The sequence below is a fragment of the Anarhichas minor genome, unplaced genomic scaffold (genome assembly GCF_050575085.1).
Source record: "Anarhichas minor isolate MPS153535 unplaced genomic scaffold, ASM5057508v1 ptg000002l, whole genome shotgun sequence".
Classification (NCBI taxonomy): Eukaryota; Metazoa; Chordata; class Actinopteri; order Perciformes; family Anarhichadidae; genus Anarhichas; species Anarhichas minor.
In genome coordinates, this window is record NW_027466448.1 from 4,701,181 (window position 1) to 4,717,932 (window position 16,752).

The 16,752-nt window shown below is 40.4% G+C and overlaps 1 protein-coding gene across 1 annotated transcript; it reads left to right on the forward strand.

The window, feature by feature from the left end:
• The first annotated feature begins 930 nt into the window (after positions 1-930).
• Positions 931-14,469, forward strand: glis3 (GLIS family zinc finger 3). The gene is made up of 10 exons (XM_076098867.1): positions 931-1,334; positions 1,915-2,092; positions 2,185-3,325; positions 8,774-8,935; positions 9,053-9,163; positions 10,311-10,446; positions 10,604-10,676; positions 13,400-13,557; positions 14,009-14,182; positions 14,342-14,469. Exons 1-10 carry the CDS (start codon positions 968-970, stop codon positions 14,467-14,469), a joined length of 2,628 nt encoding a protein of 875 aa, XP_075954982.1. The 5' UTR covers positions 931-967.
• Positions 14,470-16,752: the final 2,283 nt, after the last annotated feature.

Below are 16,752 nucleotides of genomic sequence, written 5' to 3' on the forward strand. Positions count from 1 at the left end.
TTTTCAAAATAATATTCTTATACCAATATGCAACTGAGCAAGGAATATATATTTGTCGTAGTGGCATCACAGAACACGCGCTCACATATCCACACGCACGCACCAACGAGACCCGTAATTAAAAAAAATAAACTTTAACTATTTACTGTTAAGGTGTACTCAGTTTGAAATGACGTTGCTCACATAAAGCCGAGTCAAGGGCAAAGGGGTAACCGGTGAAAGAAAAGAAGTTCCTAGAAAAAAAACGGAAGAGTGAGGTGGGACGCGGTTCAAACAGAGATTCCTCAGAGGCTTAACTTCTCCGCTCAGCGCACAGCCATCACAAACTCAGAGAAACACGGCAGTTGATCTCCTGTCATCCAGATAACAGCTCACAGCTCAGCGGACTGAAGGAGTCATTCATTCTGACATGTCACTTTGGTAAAGTGTTTGCGACAGCAGCAAGAGGTGAGTGGCCGTGGCGCTGACAGTTCAGGTCTCTTGGTTGCATCTTTTTGTTTTTGTTTTTGAGGATACACTTGGAAGCACTTCTTGGATTCATTTCCCAATAGAATTGCCTTAAATTTAACTTAAATATTGGCCTTATACTGTTTCCATGGACTAGTTAACTTTCAGTCATCATAACAAAATATGTTTTCTTACGGAAGCAACTTTTATGTTGGTTAATATTTATTTTTGAAAAATATATTTTGCACAGTTAACTTGCTGTTGAGTGGTTTTCTCCAGGTTTGAGGTTGTATTTTACAAAGACTGTATTTGTTTGTGTAATATCATATTTGCGGTTTTAATTCCACATTGAAATGTACCCTTTATTTGATGACAGTATATATTTTATGTGTTGTTGTTTTGAATAATTTCCTAGGTATGAGCAGTGGATTATTATATCCTGAGTGAAGCAAACTTGGCAAACTGCAGCAACTTGAATCAAGTTCCTGCACGCAGAGCTTCTGGTGACTTTGCTCCAGCCATGAGTGGAAAGGGTTGTCAGCTCCTGGTGTCTCCTTGCAGCGTGTCCCCATCATTAAGCATGATCAGAGGACACCAGTCCCCGTCCATCAGAATATCCATGCCTTCACCACAACGAGCCGATCTTAGTTACTCCTCGGGCATGGAGAAAGTGAAAACGGGTGCCATCCACTCCTTTGTTTCTGGGACACAGAGCGGAGGCCATGTTGTCCTGCCGACCCTGAGCCTCCGCAGACAGGTGTTGACCAACGGGACACATCTAAACATTTCGACTGCATCCCTACATGTGCCTGCTCATCATCCCACAACCAAAAGAGTGACAACCGCCATACAGACGGGACGCTGCTCCTCTAACAACAGCTTCAAAGGTAAAAACAAAGGTTAAAAATATCTAATCAACCCAGGATGTGTGAGTACAATGCAAGTGTAACTTTACTCTACAGAACAGTATTTTAATACTTCAGTATTGTGATGTTGTATACTAAACTACAACTGAGTTACTAATCGCATCTTCATACTTCACTTATTCTCAGTATGCTCTTCACAACCTTACTGTCTTGCAAAATGTCTTGTTCCTCATGTATTGATAATTAACCAGGCATAAAGCTTGTCCCTAAATTTTCTACCGAGGAAAAATGGAAGGAGGTGAAAAGCTCATTAGTGATTAACAGAGCAGAAAGTGTCAGGTTGGTGAGGGAAATTCCACAATCTGCTGTATAACCCTTAGTTAAAGCAGACTTAATGTGATGTGTTTGAGTTTTTATTTGCATTTTTTACTGCAATGTCTTTTCCAAATAATTGTGTACTTTTATGTTAACACTTTGAATTCATCTGTAGGGATTTATTGAAAGTGGATAAAAGTTGTGTTGCTCTGTTGTAACCGATATACTTTCATAAGGTATCTCCCATATGGATATTCTGTTTATTGAATTCTGGGCTTGTGTCCAGCCGATTGCTCCGTGTCTGGGCCTACCATGGAAGTCTTTGGTCAGCCAGCCACTGCTAATCTGACGGTGACCAGCAGCCCCATGACTGTTGTCACAGGCCAACGGTATACTGCAAGGCCTGCAGCACAACAGCCCCCAACACATCCACACAGTGTGCAGATTCCCCACACTGATGCCAGGTGGGCAATATCAATAAAAGTATGTGATTGTGATGATGAGCTCACTAAACCTTAAGAGCGATACTAAAGTGGATAACAACAATCTGTTTCAGATCCTTACATTCCAGAGAATCCCTGGCATCCACTACCCTAAGTCTGTTTGAAACACAGTCGATGTTTAGTGGCAGACATGACTGGTCGTATGGCTACCGTGTGCTTCCTCCACTGGGTCTGCCTCAATGCTCCGCCCAGGCCAGCGAAGGAGGTGAGCAGCTCAGCCTTCCCCCTGGCACGGCCATGTCCGGCACGACCATATCAGGTGGCACCAGCACCTCCGCCTCGCTGCCCTCATATCTTTTTGCAGGCGATGCTGGAAGCCCCAGGCAGTCACGGGCTAAGAAGAGAGCGCTCTCCATGTCGCCTTTGTCGGATGTCATGGGCATTGATTTCAACTCCATCATACGCACCTCACCTACTTCACTTGTGGCCTATATCAATGGCTCCCGCAGCTCTCCAGCCTCCCACCCCACACTCTCACCTGTCCAATCTGAAGGTTATGGTCACTTCCTGGGTGTGAGAGGCCGCTGCATCCCCCACGCCCATCCCTACAGCATGCCAGGCTCTTCGCAGGCTCTGGCCCCTCAGACGGATTATGGCCGTATGCAGATGCTTGAAGAGGGAGGGGGTCTGGAGAGCCAGATGGCTAACATGGTGGTGGACCAGCAGTGCCTCCCTGGGGAAGGAGGGTCACTGGAGAAGAGAGCAGAGAGCTGCAGCCAAACCACCAACAACCTGCTGCCACCTCCACAGTTACAGCCAGCCCTGCTGGCTACTATCCAAGAGGCTGCTACTCCACAGGGGCCTCCACCACCCTACCACTCACACCAGCACATCCTCAATAGACAGTACTGTAAAATAAAGTCCCCTTCTCAGTTCCCTCTAACACAAGTTCCCATGGTTCATCACAGGCATGGGGTGAACTTTCTACCCCAGGTCCCTATGCTGGAGGAAGAAGAAGGAGAGCTGGAGGACTATGGGGCCCACTGCTGCAGGTGGTTGGACTGTAGTGCAGTCTACGACCAAAGGGAGGAGCTGGTAAAGCACATAGAAAAGCTACATGTGGACCAAAGGAAGGCTGAGGATTTCACATGCCACTGGGTGGGCTGTCCACGCAACTTCAAGGCCTTCAATGCCCGATACAAGCTTCTTATCCACATGAGGATCCATTCGGGAGAGAAACCCAACAAGTGCACGGTACACCATGTCGATCACAGCTATGTCTCTTCTCATGCAACAGAAGTATATCTATCTATCTATTTATCTATCGTCACACTATATTTCTCTGCCTCTAAGAAATAAGATCACGTATGATATCTCCCCTCTCAACATTACAGCACGGCTCTCTCTAAATCAGATGAATATCTTTTTACTAAGTTGTGAGAAGACGGAGTGAATGCAGTCAAAGCAGGAACATGATGAATGTCGGGGGCTGACTGAGTCCAATTCTCAATGTTCCATTCAAAGCCACAGTACCTAGCTGAAGGCTTTCAAGCCTCAGACTTTTTTTGTGTGCTCTATGTTTATAGCCAAGGTTTAGGTAAAAAATATGGCCTCTTTCTCCTCTTAACTTTAGCCATGCGGTAATTAGCAGAGCGCTGTGATAATTGACATGGGAGTTAACTCAATTATGTAGTTATTAAATCAGCACAAAGGAAGCCTCGCACTTTAGATCTGGCATGGCACCATGGCTCTCTAGTATAGCCACTGGGCAGCAGTGTCAGCTGCAGGGGTCCTGCCAGGCCACCGTCTGACAACCTTGGCCGCCGTTCTGAGAAGGTGATGCCCCCATAGTCTGGATATCTATAGGTCTGCATCTGTGGCCAAAGAGTTGGCATTTATCCATGGGGCGGATTATTGATGAAATGGTAGCTTTGTTTGTCCAATGTCGATGAGTTGTTTCAGTTGTGCAGCAATTTAATGAGTTTTAAATTCAATGTGGGATTATTAAAAACAAGACACACCAGTACTTCGAGCTAGATGCTTGTGTCAGCATGCAAACATGCTCACATAGACAATGCATAATATGCAGATGTTAAGCAGGTGCAAGGTCACCATTTTCACTATGTTAGCTTAGTGTTGCTAATAAACAAATACAGCTGAGGCTGTTTTATAACCAAATAGCTGCAAAGCTAATGACATTCCAAAGAATCAGATAATTATAACCTAATAGTGGCATTATATAAAATGTCCGGGGATCACCCAAGTAATTTAAATTCACCAAAAGGGGGCCATGAATGTCTCTACCAAATTTCATCGCAATCCATCTAATATCTTTTTAATATTTCAATAAAGGTGGTGGTAGTGATAAAAGAAATGTCAAAAGGACCACCAAAAATCAGTGGGATTAAACCTGTTGTTTCATCTGCTCATGGAGCCATGCAGCTAGAATGGCTAAAAAAAATATGTATGGACAGTATACAACTCTGAATTCCCTCCTTTGTTTTTGTTTTTTGTCACTCCCACCGGGAAAATACCGCAGACTTAGATGAGTAATTGACAAACCACTCGCAAAACATGCCTCATGTCGCTGCTTTCAACAAGTCAGTTATTAACGGCGTGCATACCTGCAGTCGACCTTTGGTACCAAAATACTCACTTATTAGTTGAAGCCCGCTCTGTTGCCATGGGGCCGCAAACGTTGGATGGGTCTCTGTTCCATGTAATCATTCAATAAGTATTCATGGTCACAACCCATTGCCAAAAACAGAATTGTAACAAAGTGGTACTTGTATTTGTGGTATAGTAAATATAGGACCGGCTTATTCTGGGGAAAGAGAGAAAAGCTAAGCACACTACAGTTATCTTACCTGCACTTTGAACATTATACCAAGAGTGCAGGCTTTGTCTTTCTTTACATGAGTATTTCATATATCTTTGCACGAGTATGTTAATGTTTTTACATGTATTCCCTTTGAGATTTTAAAGTTGCGCTTCAACGATAGCAATGCGAGATATGAAAACTCAGAATTTCACAGAACAGTTCGAAAAGCTAAAAGCACTCGAGTCTTCAAGTCAAGATGCAGCACTCACGATTTCCTTAGGAAATAATTGGCAGGTGAATAAACTGATGCATGGTAAAGTGCGAGGCTGCAGCAGAACAATAGGGAAGCTCTTGTTACAAAGTGAACATCTAGGGCAGGCCCAGGCTTGTACCCGTCGTCTCACAAATCCGTTTAATGAGGATGCAGCGGTTTGTTAACATACTCTCAACTCACCAGTCTGTCACTGTGATTTAAACGTGACGTTTTAAAAGCAGAGAGTGAACTTAAAACCCAAACAAGAGATTCCTACAGTCATTGTGGGTCAGCTTGTTAATTATGATTTTACATTCTTTAATATCATTCTGTGCTATTAGCTTGTACATTGTGGCTGGCGTGTTTTTTTTACTTCTACTCCAACACAAAAAAACATCCACTCAATTAATTTAAGTTGTAATGAGTAAATTGTGTTTTTACTGAATTCTAAATATACTGCTTGTTCAGTAAAACAATAATTGTACCCAGTGACCTTCAGTTATTGGCAAAGTTGGCCAAAATGTAATTCATCTTCTTTCAGAATGAGTTACTAATAATGCTTTGATCAATCAGTGCATTTGCACCAGTATGGTGAAAATTAAACAGTAGTTCCCTGCTAATCCACTAAATTGCCGTACATGAGCAGCTTGTAATTTAAGCCTTGTGAACACTGAAACTCAGGTCTGATTAGATTTCAGGTTTCACAACATCCTTACAATTGCTTTGAGGGAGCTAACCAAAGAAAATAGTGCTTTAGTATCTGGAATACGCTTTCACATCACAGCTAGGTCATTATTTAGCTTTCGTAAACAAAGCCACTTATTGATCCGGAACGCTGAACTCCCTCCTCTGTTCCATGAAAAGTCCCACGTGGTGTTTTCTAAAATTGTGACAGCAAACTGATAGTGTGCTACATATTAATTAAAGTATGTCAAAGATGTTTCATTTAAATAAATATCTGTTAAGTCACAATCTATCGCCTAATGAAGTAACAATGATGATTCGGTCCACGGCCCACTAATGAAATATTTTGCATCTGCAGGACGTATAGTATAATATTTTAATTATTACTAAAACGTGACACAGTTTGGCTCTCTGAGAAGTGAGATCCAATAAACACGCCTGAAATCACCACTTAGCGCCATAGGTAGAGATTGTAACTATTATTAGTTGTGGCAAAACTATTATTTCTCATGTAACACTCCTCCAGGAATGTACGAGTCACTGGAGAGAGGGAATGAAAAGTAAAAAAAATATATATACACAGTATAAGGAAACGGGTGAAACAAAAAGAGCAAAGAGGGTAGAAACATCACTTGTGAAACAGGGAAGAGTGGAGTCCAGAGTGAATTGACCTCATGCTAAGACTGGGCATTGGACAGACTCTGCTGGCACAGACTGCCGCTGTCATTGTTCAGCCAGGGCATGAGTACCTGCCAGGGCCTGTCAGAAGCTGGCCGTAACACTGATCTACACCGAGGAGCCATGCTGCTTTCTTTTCAGCCCAAACGTCCCTCACGACAAACTAAGAAAGCCCTCAGCGCTTTAGGAGAGCTTTATGAGACAGAGAAAGAGAGTTACACAGTTACCCAACCCTGGCTAGGCCTGGGGTCTTTGAGCTTTATGCTGGTTCTCACTTGTCTGACCACTTTGCTTCTGAAAGACTTATTTATCATCGTCTGCATTGCTTTTTTTTGTGGTATTCTAGCTAAGAATTTAAACTATGTATTGGTCAACTTTGCAAGACCATCCCCCTATTAAGGAGCATTTATCATAGTCATAGTAGACCAGTATTGGAAAGTGAAATGGCGAGTATAGGGGTTACGAGATGCATTTGTCATTTTGTGCCTCTCTAAATGTTCATCTTTCAATTAAATCTATTGGGTTTGACAACATTTTTAATAATTCTTCATATTCAGCGCTGGTAAATCTAGATCTTAAGCTTTTATAAAAATGTCCAGAATACAACCACCATCCATTTAACATTCAACAATAATTGTCATAACATTCAATTGTGCCAATATCTTAACAAAGTTTGGTAAAAAAGTGATGTGACTTTTTTATTTATTTCCAAGTTCAATTGAAGAATAGATGTCAGGAGATAGCTGTGTGGTGATCATAAAGAAAGGCAGGTAATTATATGTGGAATGCAGAGGAATGTTGTTAGTTAACTATAAATGGGCAGAGACATTTTGATTTGACTTTGGCAGTGATGACTGAGAGGTATCAGTATGTCAGGAATCTAGTCTTTGAGGAAAAAATAACAAAACTGGTCATGGTCTGTGTGATTTTCTCCAGAAAGCCGAGCAATCACATTCCAACCCCCCTGTGATCAGGAAGAGAGGAGTAAAGTCCTGGTCTCACAAAGTGGACAGACATATTAAGCACTAAAGTCACTGTGGTCGCATGATACTGCAGTGTATGTATGATATACGAAATATATATCTATATATAGAAATATAGATATCTATATATATAGATATATAGATATCTATATATAGATGTATAGATATCTATATATAGATGTATAGATACAGATATTGAGATATGTAATGTAGTCATTCTTCAGTCTGAGGATTGCATGTACTGTATAGTAGATTGATCTATGTACTGTATAGTAGATGTGACTTCACTTGTGTTGTAACTGATAGCTACCAGCCGCTGTCAAGGGGATGCAAGATGGATTCAACACACGAATGACAGAACAGTGATGTGTGTATGAACACTGCCCCCTGCTGGTGACACACACAACTATCAGAAATGTGTCTTTGAGAATATATTTGTGTTAAGAATGAAAACAAATGTATATTTTAAACAGTAGGCAAGTAAAATGACTTTCTCGCATTTTATTTAAACGGATTTGAAAGTGTTGCAATTAAAACCCCTAAGTAGATATCTCCTCTTCATGGGGTGGTGTGCTCTGTGTGTCCAACTAAGTTACATGCTCACAATATACTCCAATAAATATAATCTTAACAATAACATCCATATGTGTAAAAAATAGGCACAGTGATCTAAATAAGTATTGGAAGTATAAAGTCACAAAGAAATGCAGCATTATATTGGCTGAGGGAGTAATGTGGTTGTATACTAATCAAACAGAGACAAGCGATACAGTAAAGTCTGCTCACTACTAATAATAGCAGAGACTTGCAGTTGTGACAAGGTATAAACTTGCCTAAAATGCAAAAAAACTCAAATGCACCCGTCTCTCCCAAATGTTTACATCTTTCAGGGCTTTACTGCTCCATAGCTGCTCGCCTGTCAATCATGAAAATACTACAGCAGTGAGCAGTCAGGACTTACATTAGTGCCAGTTGACACTAAATGGCAGTAATTGTATCCATTCAAAAGGTTCTCTATATTTCCTCTTTCCCTCCCTCCCACACACTGAGGTCAGCAGGCCTTTGTCTGCAGCGACTTTCAGCTAATAAGCTCATAGCTCCAGGTATATGTGAAACATCATGTTGGAGATAATTGCAGAGCTTATATTGGATATTGCACTGGAGGGAGTCAACAGGCAAACGCCTCATTGGCCCCCCAGGCCTGTTTTAAATGTAGTAGAAATACATTTTTGGATGCAATGTCCTGCTTAGACAACGTTTGCTGTGTTTGTATGCGGTTACAGTTCGAGGGCTGCAAGAAGGCTTTCTCTCGACTAGAAAATCTGAAGATCCACCTGCGTAGCCACACGGGGGAGAAACCCTACATGTGTCAGCACCCAGGATGTCACAAGGCTTTCAGCAACTCAAGTGACAGAGCTAAGCACCAGCGTACACACCTGGACACAGTGAGTGGCAGCCTTGCACAAAACACGCTCAATAATCGATGGGATTTCAAAGCTTATGTGTGCGTTTTTGCCTCTAAGTGGAGTCCGACAAGTTTTCACATGTCTGTGGTTGTACAGAAGCCATATACCTGCCAGGTGCCTGGCTGTGCAAAGCGTTACACTGATCCCAGCTCCTTGAGGAAACACGTGAAATCCCACTCTACTAAAGAACGGCAGTTACGGAAGAAGGTACAGACTGCAGTGTGTGCTGTAACACAATTCACTTGATTTTTCCAAGCACTATTGTTCTTGAGAATGTATTTTAATGAAAAACGTATCAAGTACACAACTGAAAGAGCGTGTAAGCTGTCTTCTTCTAAAAAAAAAAAAAATGGATTTGTAAAAGACATTCGCTGGGTCCAGGGGGCCAAATCTCATTAGTGATGATTGAAAGTAGACACCGATAAACAAAAGAAAATCTATATCAACCCATCATGTCATTATGCTTTCTTTTCCATAATTAGCTGACAGTATTGCGCATTATACTCTCTGTGATGTGCTCTCCATCCCACTCTCTTTAACTCTGCTAACTTAACTGTTCACGTCATTTACTTTAATTTCATTGCAGTCAGATGAAAATACATCCACTTGCCCTCACACTGAGCTAGGTTGCAGAAAAATACACATAATTATGTTTGTCGGATCTTTGTCCCGTTTTCACCTCCTTTATTTTCCACTACGGTTGAGTCAATTTTAAAGATTCACATTATGGCCATGCAGCGCTTCAGTTCAGATTGCTACATGTGTGTGTGTGTGTGTGTGTGAGATGTATTATCTTTAGCTCTTACTGAGGGTGATGTCACCATAGATACAAAGAAGGTGGGTAGTTACTAAAAAAGGTGACATTTTACAAAGTCTCCCACATGCACGACTTCTCTTGTCTAAACCTAAAGTAAATGTTTATAGTAATTGGGATTCAACTGATGCTTCTCAAGATTGAATGCGTTATACATTTGTTTCTTTACTGCAAAATTCTAACATTTATACTGTCCATTAGTCGTTTCTTGTGTAATAATATCAGAAATAGTTCTGATGGTAGAAAACAAGCTTTGAAGCCATTATCCTTAAGATGTTCATATTGTTTGATACTATTTTTGGCTGGCATGTATTCTGCTATAGCCCTTATATCCAAATAAAAAAATATACAGAGCACAGCGTCAAAGCACAAAGGCACTATTCATGATAAAGGTGTGACAGAAGTAATATTCTAGAATCTAGATAAAACAATCACAGTCGAATTATAATACGAATCAAAGGAAATTCTTCCAGAATACCCTTGCTGTATGTATTTTGTCCACTGCTGTTGTGGATTATGCTCCATGTGCCATGTTTCTAGATGAAATCCACTGCTGATGTGACTCAAGACACGCTGACAGACTGTTTAACCATCCACCCTCTGCAACCAAGCCTTTCTCGACTGGCGAGGATACACTTGAACTCTCCGCCTTGTGCATCCCACGAGTCATATTCTGGTCTGGGTAAATTCTGGCTCTTGCATTAATATGCGTTTGATGTGAAAACTAGAGACTTTAGCATATCCTCCTGCAACCATGTGCACATAACAGGTGTATCCATTAGATTTAGGCTGTGGTGGACAGCCCTGAAGTGTCTGTCTTCCCTGTTCCTCAGCTGATCCACAGGGACGAGACTCCTCCAGCAATCCTCACCTGGCTCTGTTGTGCTCCTTACAAGATGAATACAGGTACCGAGGATTTTTGTCATTTAAGATAAAACATTCAAGCCACTTTACTATTCATCAATCCATGCATTCATATCCCATAATAGGACAGGAATTCCAACTACATTTTACGGGGAAAAAGGTCACTAAAAGCGTGCACATGCCCATTCAAAAGTAAAAAAGACAAAGCTGTGGAATACAACCATAAGCAGCAACATTTATAGCCGTTAGCCAACTGATATTTTCTTTTGATTTTGTATTCCCATTGACACAGTAAGAACTTTAACCATGACTGATTTAAATGCGTCACACATCTTTTTTGCTCCCTTTTGATGATCTGAAACAATCAACTTAAACATTGGTTGTCATGGCGGCAAGACTATAAGCTCATAATTAGAATAATCAGTTTAAGAGAAAGCGCTATTTTGTACCCTGATAAAATCGTCTAGCTGGGGGGGTTTTGTTGGTTTTCAGGGTGTGCTGTGGCTGGGAAGGGGCTTTACAGGTTTGGGACAGCCAGCAACTCATTTCCCTGGTCAATCCATAGGAAAAACACCCCTTCATCTACAAACTTCAAAAGCATGTGATGAAGTATTTCAAGTCGCTCTGAGCAGCCAGATGCTCATGGCTCCTCACTGGTTGGGATTGTTCTCATATCAGCAGTAGGCCAAAGCATTCACTGCAGGGTTCTGGGAGGACAATTGGCCTGCGAAAGCAGACCTTGCCTTGGCTCATTGGTCTTGACTGCTGGCATTAAAAAGGATGCTATAGCCACCGACAAGAGCGGCTAAGGAATTCAATAAGTGAAACATAGAATCTAAAAAATACCATTTAAAAAAAGGTCCAGTGTGAGAAGGGAGACACTGTAATTACTTTTTTTAGAAAGTTAAATTGATTGTAAAATCCTTGTTGCCATTTTCAGTACACTGTTCTGGGATTCTTCTTGGTTCCCATTCAGTCCTTGCATATTGTTAACAAACTCTGGCTCCTTCAGAATTATTGTTATTGGCAAGTAGACATGCAAAAGTGTTACTTGGCCAAACCTAACAGCAGGGGTGTCAGCTCCCATGGTCACTGAACAATATTTACATTTACTAGTTTAATCCGCTGTATTTAACAATCTGTTAAATCAATCTGAAAGTAATGTTCTTGATTTTCTTAATGTTGTTACAATGAGCAACAGAGACCATGTTTTAACTTTTATGTTATAACAATAAGTTATCGTGTACGAGATAAATAGTATATTGTTAAAACAAGACATGTATAACGTGATGAGTTTATACGTTGTAATAATGTGAAAAAAAAACCTTGATTTAACATTTAAAAAATATCACATGATAACGTTACACTGATCTGTTTTTTCATTTCTGGCGTGGCAGCAATACGCTGGCGTACATATACATACAGCAGAAAATATAAAAGCTGTAATTCTCTCCTCATTACGTGCACGTAGAAAAGCAGACAAAGTTGATAGAGGGAGCCTTCTGCATTCTAGTAAGTGGTTCTTTCAAATACGAGTAATGTTGTGCATCTCATCTGCATCATTCAAGCGAGTAAAGAATTGCCTGAGGACAATCATGAATGATGACTGGTGTATCTAATGCAAATGGTTGCTGAAGTGTGTGTCAAATTAACACAGGCTGTGTGAAACCGTCACCTGGTCATTACCGCATGAAGGATTAATTAATGCTTTTTATGCAGTCTAACTGGTAATCATGCGTTTGTGTGAAAGTGGTGGTAACATGGAATTGGAAAAATACAGTTTGTTTAAGTGCAATGTTTGCCAAAACATTCTAGTTGAAGTTTGGTTTTTGATTTCTTGAACAGAAAAGTGGTTTAAAACATAAACTGATAGCCTTTAATAGTGATGTCTTTACATTTAGATGATTTCATTACATCTTTATAGAGACAAAAATGATGTTGCCTGACTTTGTTCTTTACCCATCATACACTGATTCATATACAACATAGAGGATGCGCACAACAAAGGCAACACCTGTAGAATGTATTGCATTTCAGTACTTTACCCGTGCAAAAATACTGCCTCCTTAAGGCTTACAGAATATTCTATAAACCTTGATTCCATTCAGTGGGTTATAGATTTTAATGTGAGAAATATTTAAAAATCTTTTTATATTAAAAAACATAACATACACCATACAGGATAATGTAATCCAGCCTCAAATATACCATACATTTGAATCATAATAATAATAATAATACATTTTATTTATATAGCGCTTTAAAAGGCACTCAAAGACACTTTACATGTTAAAAACAGAAACAATAGAAGCATTTATAATAAGAACAAAATATACGACATAACAGTAAGAAAAAAATAAATAAAATAAAATAAACATGAAAAGAAAGAAAGAAAACATACATGACTGACTTTAGAGGTTAAAAGCAGATTTGAATAGGTGAGTTTTAAGTGCAGTTTTGAAAGTGGCAAGTGACGAAGAATGTCTGAGGTGTTGGGGCAGGGAGTTCCAGAGGGAGGGGGCAGCAACGGAGAAGGCCCTGTCCCCCCAGGTCCGATGCTTGGACAGAGTAGGGGGGGTAAGGAAACATGAAACGCCGCTCAAAACTACAATATCTACATTATTAACATTGTTTTGGATGTTACTGCACGGTTCACAGCATATAAATAAGTAATAATTAGTTTATTTTTTTAATAACAAAAACCTACATTGTTCTTTTTCTTTATTCAACAAGCAACGTTATTAATTCAGTCTGAAATATTTCAGGTTTGTTGATCCCTCCCCTCACCAGCTCCTCCCCGGGGACCGGTGCAGGCCTTGCCGTCCCACCTGCCTCCCTCATCCTCCCAATGGGACATCCCTGCAGAACAAGCGAGATCTGAAGCAGCCCAGCCAGCCTCCTGATATGGCAGAGCACAATCCAGGTACTCGGAGGTTAATCATCTTATTGCCAAATCGATGTGAATACAGTTGTGCTTCTGAAAAAGGGTTAATAGTGTATGTTTCACATCTGAAGAGCCTATCAGTAAATGTCTGGGCGACTTGACAATCTGAAGTGATTTCTTTTTCACATGCACATTAATTATTATATATTGTTGATGTGTAGCAGGTGGCTGGTGTTTTGTCTTGTTAGACAGAATCAGGCAGCTCCACTCTATGTACCTTTAAATAGATATCACCTCTTTTCCCCGCGGACTTGACAGCACTTCAGTTTTATCCGTTACTGAAATAAAGACAAGGTAAAAGATTAATTTACGAGGTCTAATGTTACTTTCCTACAGGAATGTGTGATATAAGGAGAAAAACTACAGACTTTAATTGAGTTGTTCTCTACGATGTGGATACAAGAGTGAAGCTTTTACATTTTCCCCGTAGGGCTCTCAGGGCAGATTACAATGATATATTCTCCTCCACAATATGGCGGGATCGCAGCACGGACCAGCTCAAGTCACCTGATGCAAGTTGATGCCTTTGGTGACAGCCTCGCTCCAGCAGCCAATCATCCCAATGGGGTGGCCACCTTACAAACGTCTCTTTCCTGCATTACAGGTAATGAAATTAGTGTCCAAACTAAGATATTCAAACATGATCACTTTATTGCCATCGGATCTTACAACACTCTCTCTGTGCATACGTGCGTGCGTGTGTGTGTGTGTGTGTGTGTGTGTGTGTGTGTGTGTGTGTGTGTGTGTGTGGCTACATGCGCATCTGCAGGATTTGATGTCCACAGTCAAGCACAGGATGTGGATCCTGATCAAGAACTGCATGGAAGGGACTTCTTCAGTGGGGTGGACCACTGCACAAGCCAGATCTCCTGCATCTATACAGAAGGATGATATTACTTCTGGCGGTTTTGTTCCTTTGCACTATTTTGTGTCCCCGTTCCATTTTTTAAAAAGGGACAGTTCACCCCAAATTCAAAAACACATTTTCCTCTTACCTGTAGTCATATTTATCGATCTAGATTATTTTGCCTAGTTTGGGAGATATCGTCTGTAGAGATCTCTGCCTTCTCTTGAACATGATGGGACTATATGGCACTTGGCTTGTAATGCTCAAAGCGCCAAAAAAAGTAGATTTGAAAAACTCAACAGCAATGTCTCTTTCCAGAATCATGACCCGGTAACTGGAGATAATCCACAGTCTTTGTTGTGAGCAGTTTCCTGCGGGAACTAGTTGAAAGAAAAACAGTCCCATTATATTGGAGAAGGGCAGACATCTCGATCGTCGATATCTCCAAAACTAGAAAATTCACATGAAAACAATCTAGATTGGTAAATAGCACAACAGGTAAGAGGAAAAATATGTGGTTATATTTTGGGGTGAACCGCCATCTAAGAACACTTTAAATGGCGCCACAACTCAGCAGCAGCTTCATTTAGCAAAATAAAAAGGGATTTGATTGATTGATTGATTGATTTATAAAACAATCAAAGATGCTGCTCTCTCGGTCTTGAAGGAATTGACTTTTACATCCTCAGTGCAAGTTTCGACTAAATCTCTATAAATGGCAACAGACTGGCTTCTGCCTCCATAATCAATGCATATGAATGGCTGAGCCTCCAGGATTTAAATGTTTACTTTCTCAGTTTTGATACAGCTTGTGTAGAACAATGTCAACGCAGTAAATACTTCAGGTAGTTTCTGGTTACATGTTGCACAGTATTGAACACTGAAATCAAAGCAAAGTATGCAAGGGGAGGTTTTTCTTAGAACCGTGGCTTTGTAACTATAGTAACAAGACAGCCTCACCATTTCGCTGTAATGTTCATAGACATAACCCGTTGCTTGAGTATGGTACTGTAATGTGCAACGATTGCTCCTGTGCCTGGATCATGAGGTGGATTTCTGTTGGGTGACCATATCATTTTACATGTTTTAGTTCAATTACTGCCAATGACTTACATTTCACATCGTAGTTGACCTTTTCTGAAAGCATGGCATCGTGCTGTACATTTTGATCTCGTCTCCCAGCCATTCATTTTCACATGGTATGAAAATGAAGACTTTAACACTGGCTTGACATTTGTAAACTATCAGTGACTATAGCTGCTTTTATTTTTGCATTTCAATGCAGTGCAGACCATAACACAACTACAAAGCTTAAAAGAATATATTAAAAAAGCAGACATGATGATCACCATAGATCACCAAGCACAAACGCACATTGGAGGTCCCTGCAAATGTTTGATTTTCAAAATAAATAAATATTCAGACCTCATCATGATCAGCAGCAACGTAAAGTACACATGGTTTGTAGGACATGGGCTAAAATAAGCAAAAGACACTGCTAGGTCTTTTTACTTTTGAACATATTATATATATTAGAATAGATCAATAAAAGAAGAAGATTATTCGTACCCTTGTTTTCTTATTTGTCATATACTTTTGTGTCTCCGTGTGAGATGAAGATGCACCAAACTGTTGCGGATCCGTTCATGGTGGCTAATTGAATTTGTTCTTGTTTGAAATTAAGAGGACAAAACTCTTTTAGTTGAAAAAAAAAAATGTATTTTAGCAAATGTGTGTCAAGCGTCAGATGGGGGTTTCAGTAGTTGCCTAGCAACAACATCTTTTCCCAAAAGCATCTGTTTAGTACCGCTAACCAAAAAAGAAAGTGTTGCGACGTGGACACAGGTGGTTAGTTAAGCTCTGTATCTGGTATACATTTAATTGTGTATTTAATTGTTCAGGAGGAGCGACACATTCATTAGGAGGGGTTAACTTTTCAATAACAAAGTAGGACAGCGAGAATAATTGCAAAATACAACACGATTGTCAATAAATACACTGCGGCACAGAAGAATGGGATTAACTCTTGGCCTATTCAGCCATCTGGTGTGGTGAATAATGGGAACTGCCCGTGCACACTTTCAAATACACGCAAAAAATATATGTATAAACAGGTTAACGGAAGGCAATCATTCAGTCAGCGTTCATTTTAAGTGTATACCACCGGTTTTACCCCACTTTTCTTCGAGCCCTTGCATTTACTACATTCTCCCACACAAGGAAAACATCAAAATAAATCTGGCAGTTTGCAAGGTGTAACATGAAGTTATTTGTTTTACTCACGTTTGATGGTTTGATGGACTCGTGGGCTCTTGGTTTGTTTGTCA

Bases quoted from the DNA above. Each gene is read 5' to 3' on its own strand.
- glis3 (XM_076098867.1), top strand. From the start codon at position 968: ATGAGTGGAAAGGGTTGTCAGCTCCTGGTGTCTCCTTGCAGCGTGTCC. The intron at 1,335-1,914 runs GTAAAAACAAAG...GCTTGTGTCCAG, and splicing joins CTCTAACAACAGCTTCAAAG to CCGATTGCTCCGTGTCTGGG. The intron at 8,936-9,052 runs GTGAGTGGCAGC...GTGGTTGTACAG, and splicing joins AGCGTACACACCTGGACACA to AAGCCATATACCTGCCAGGT.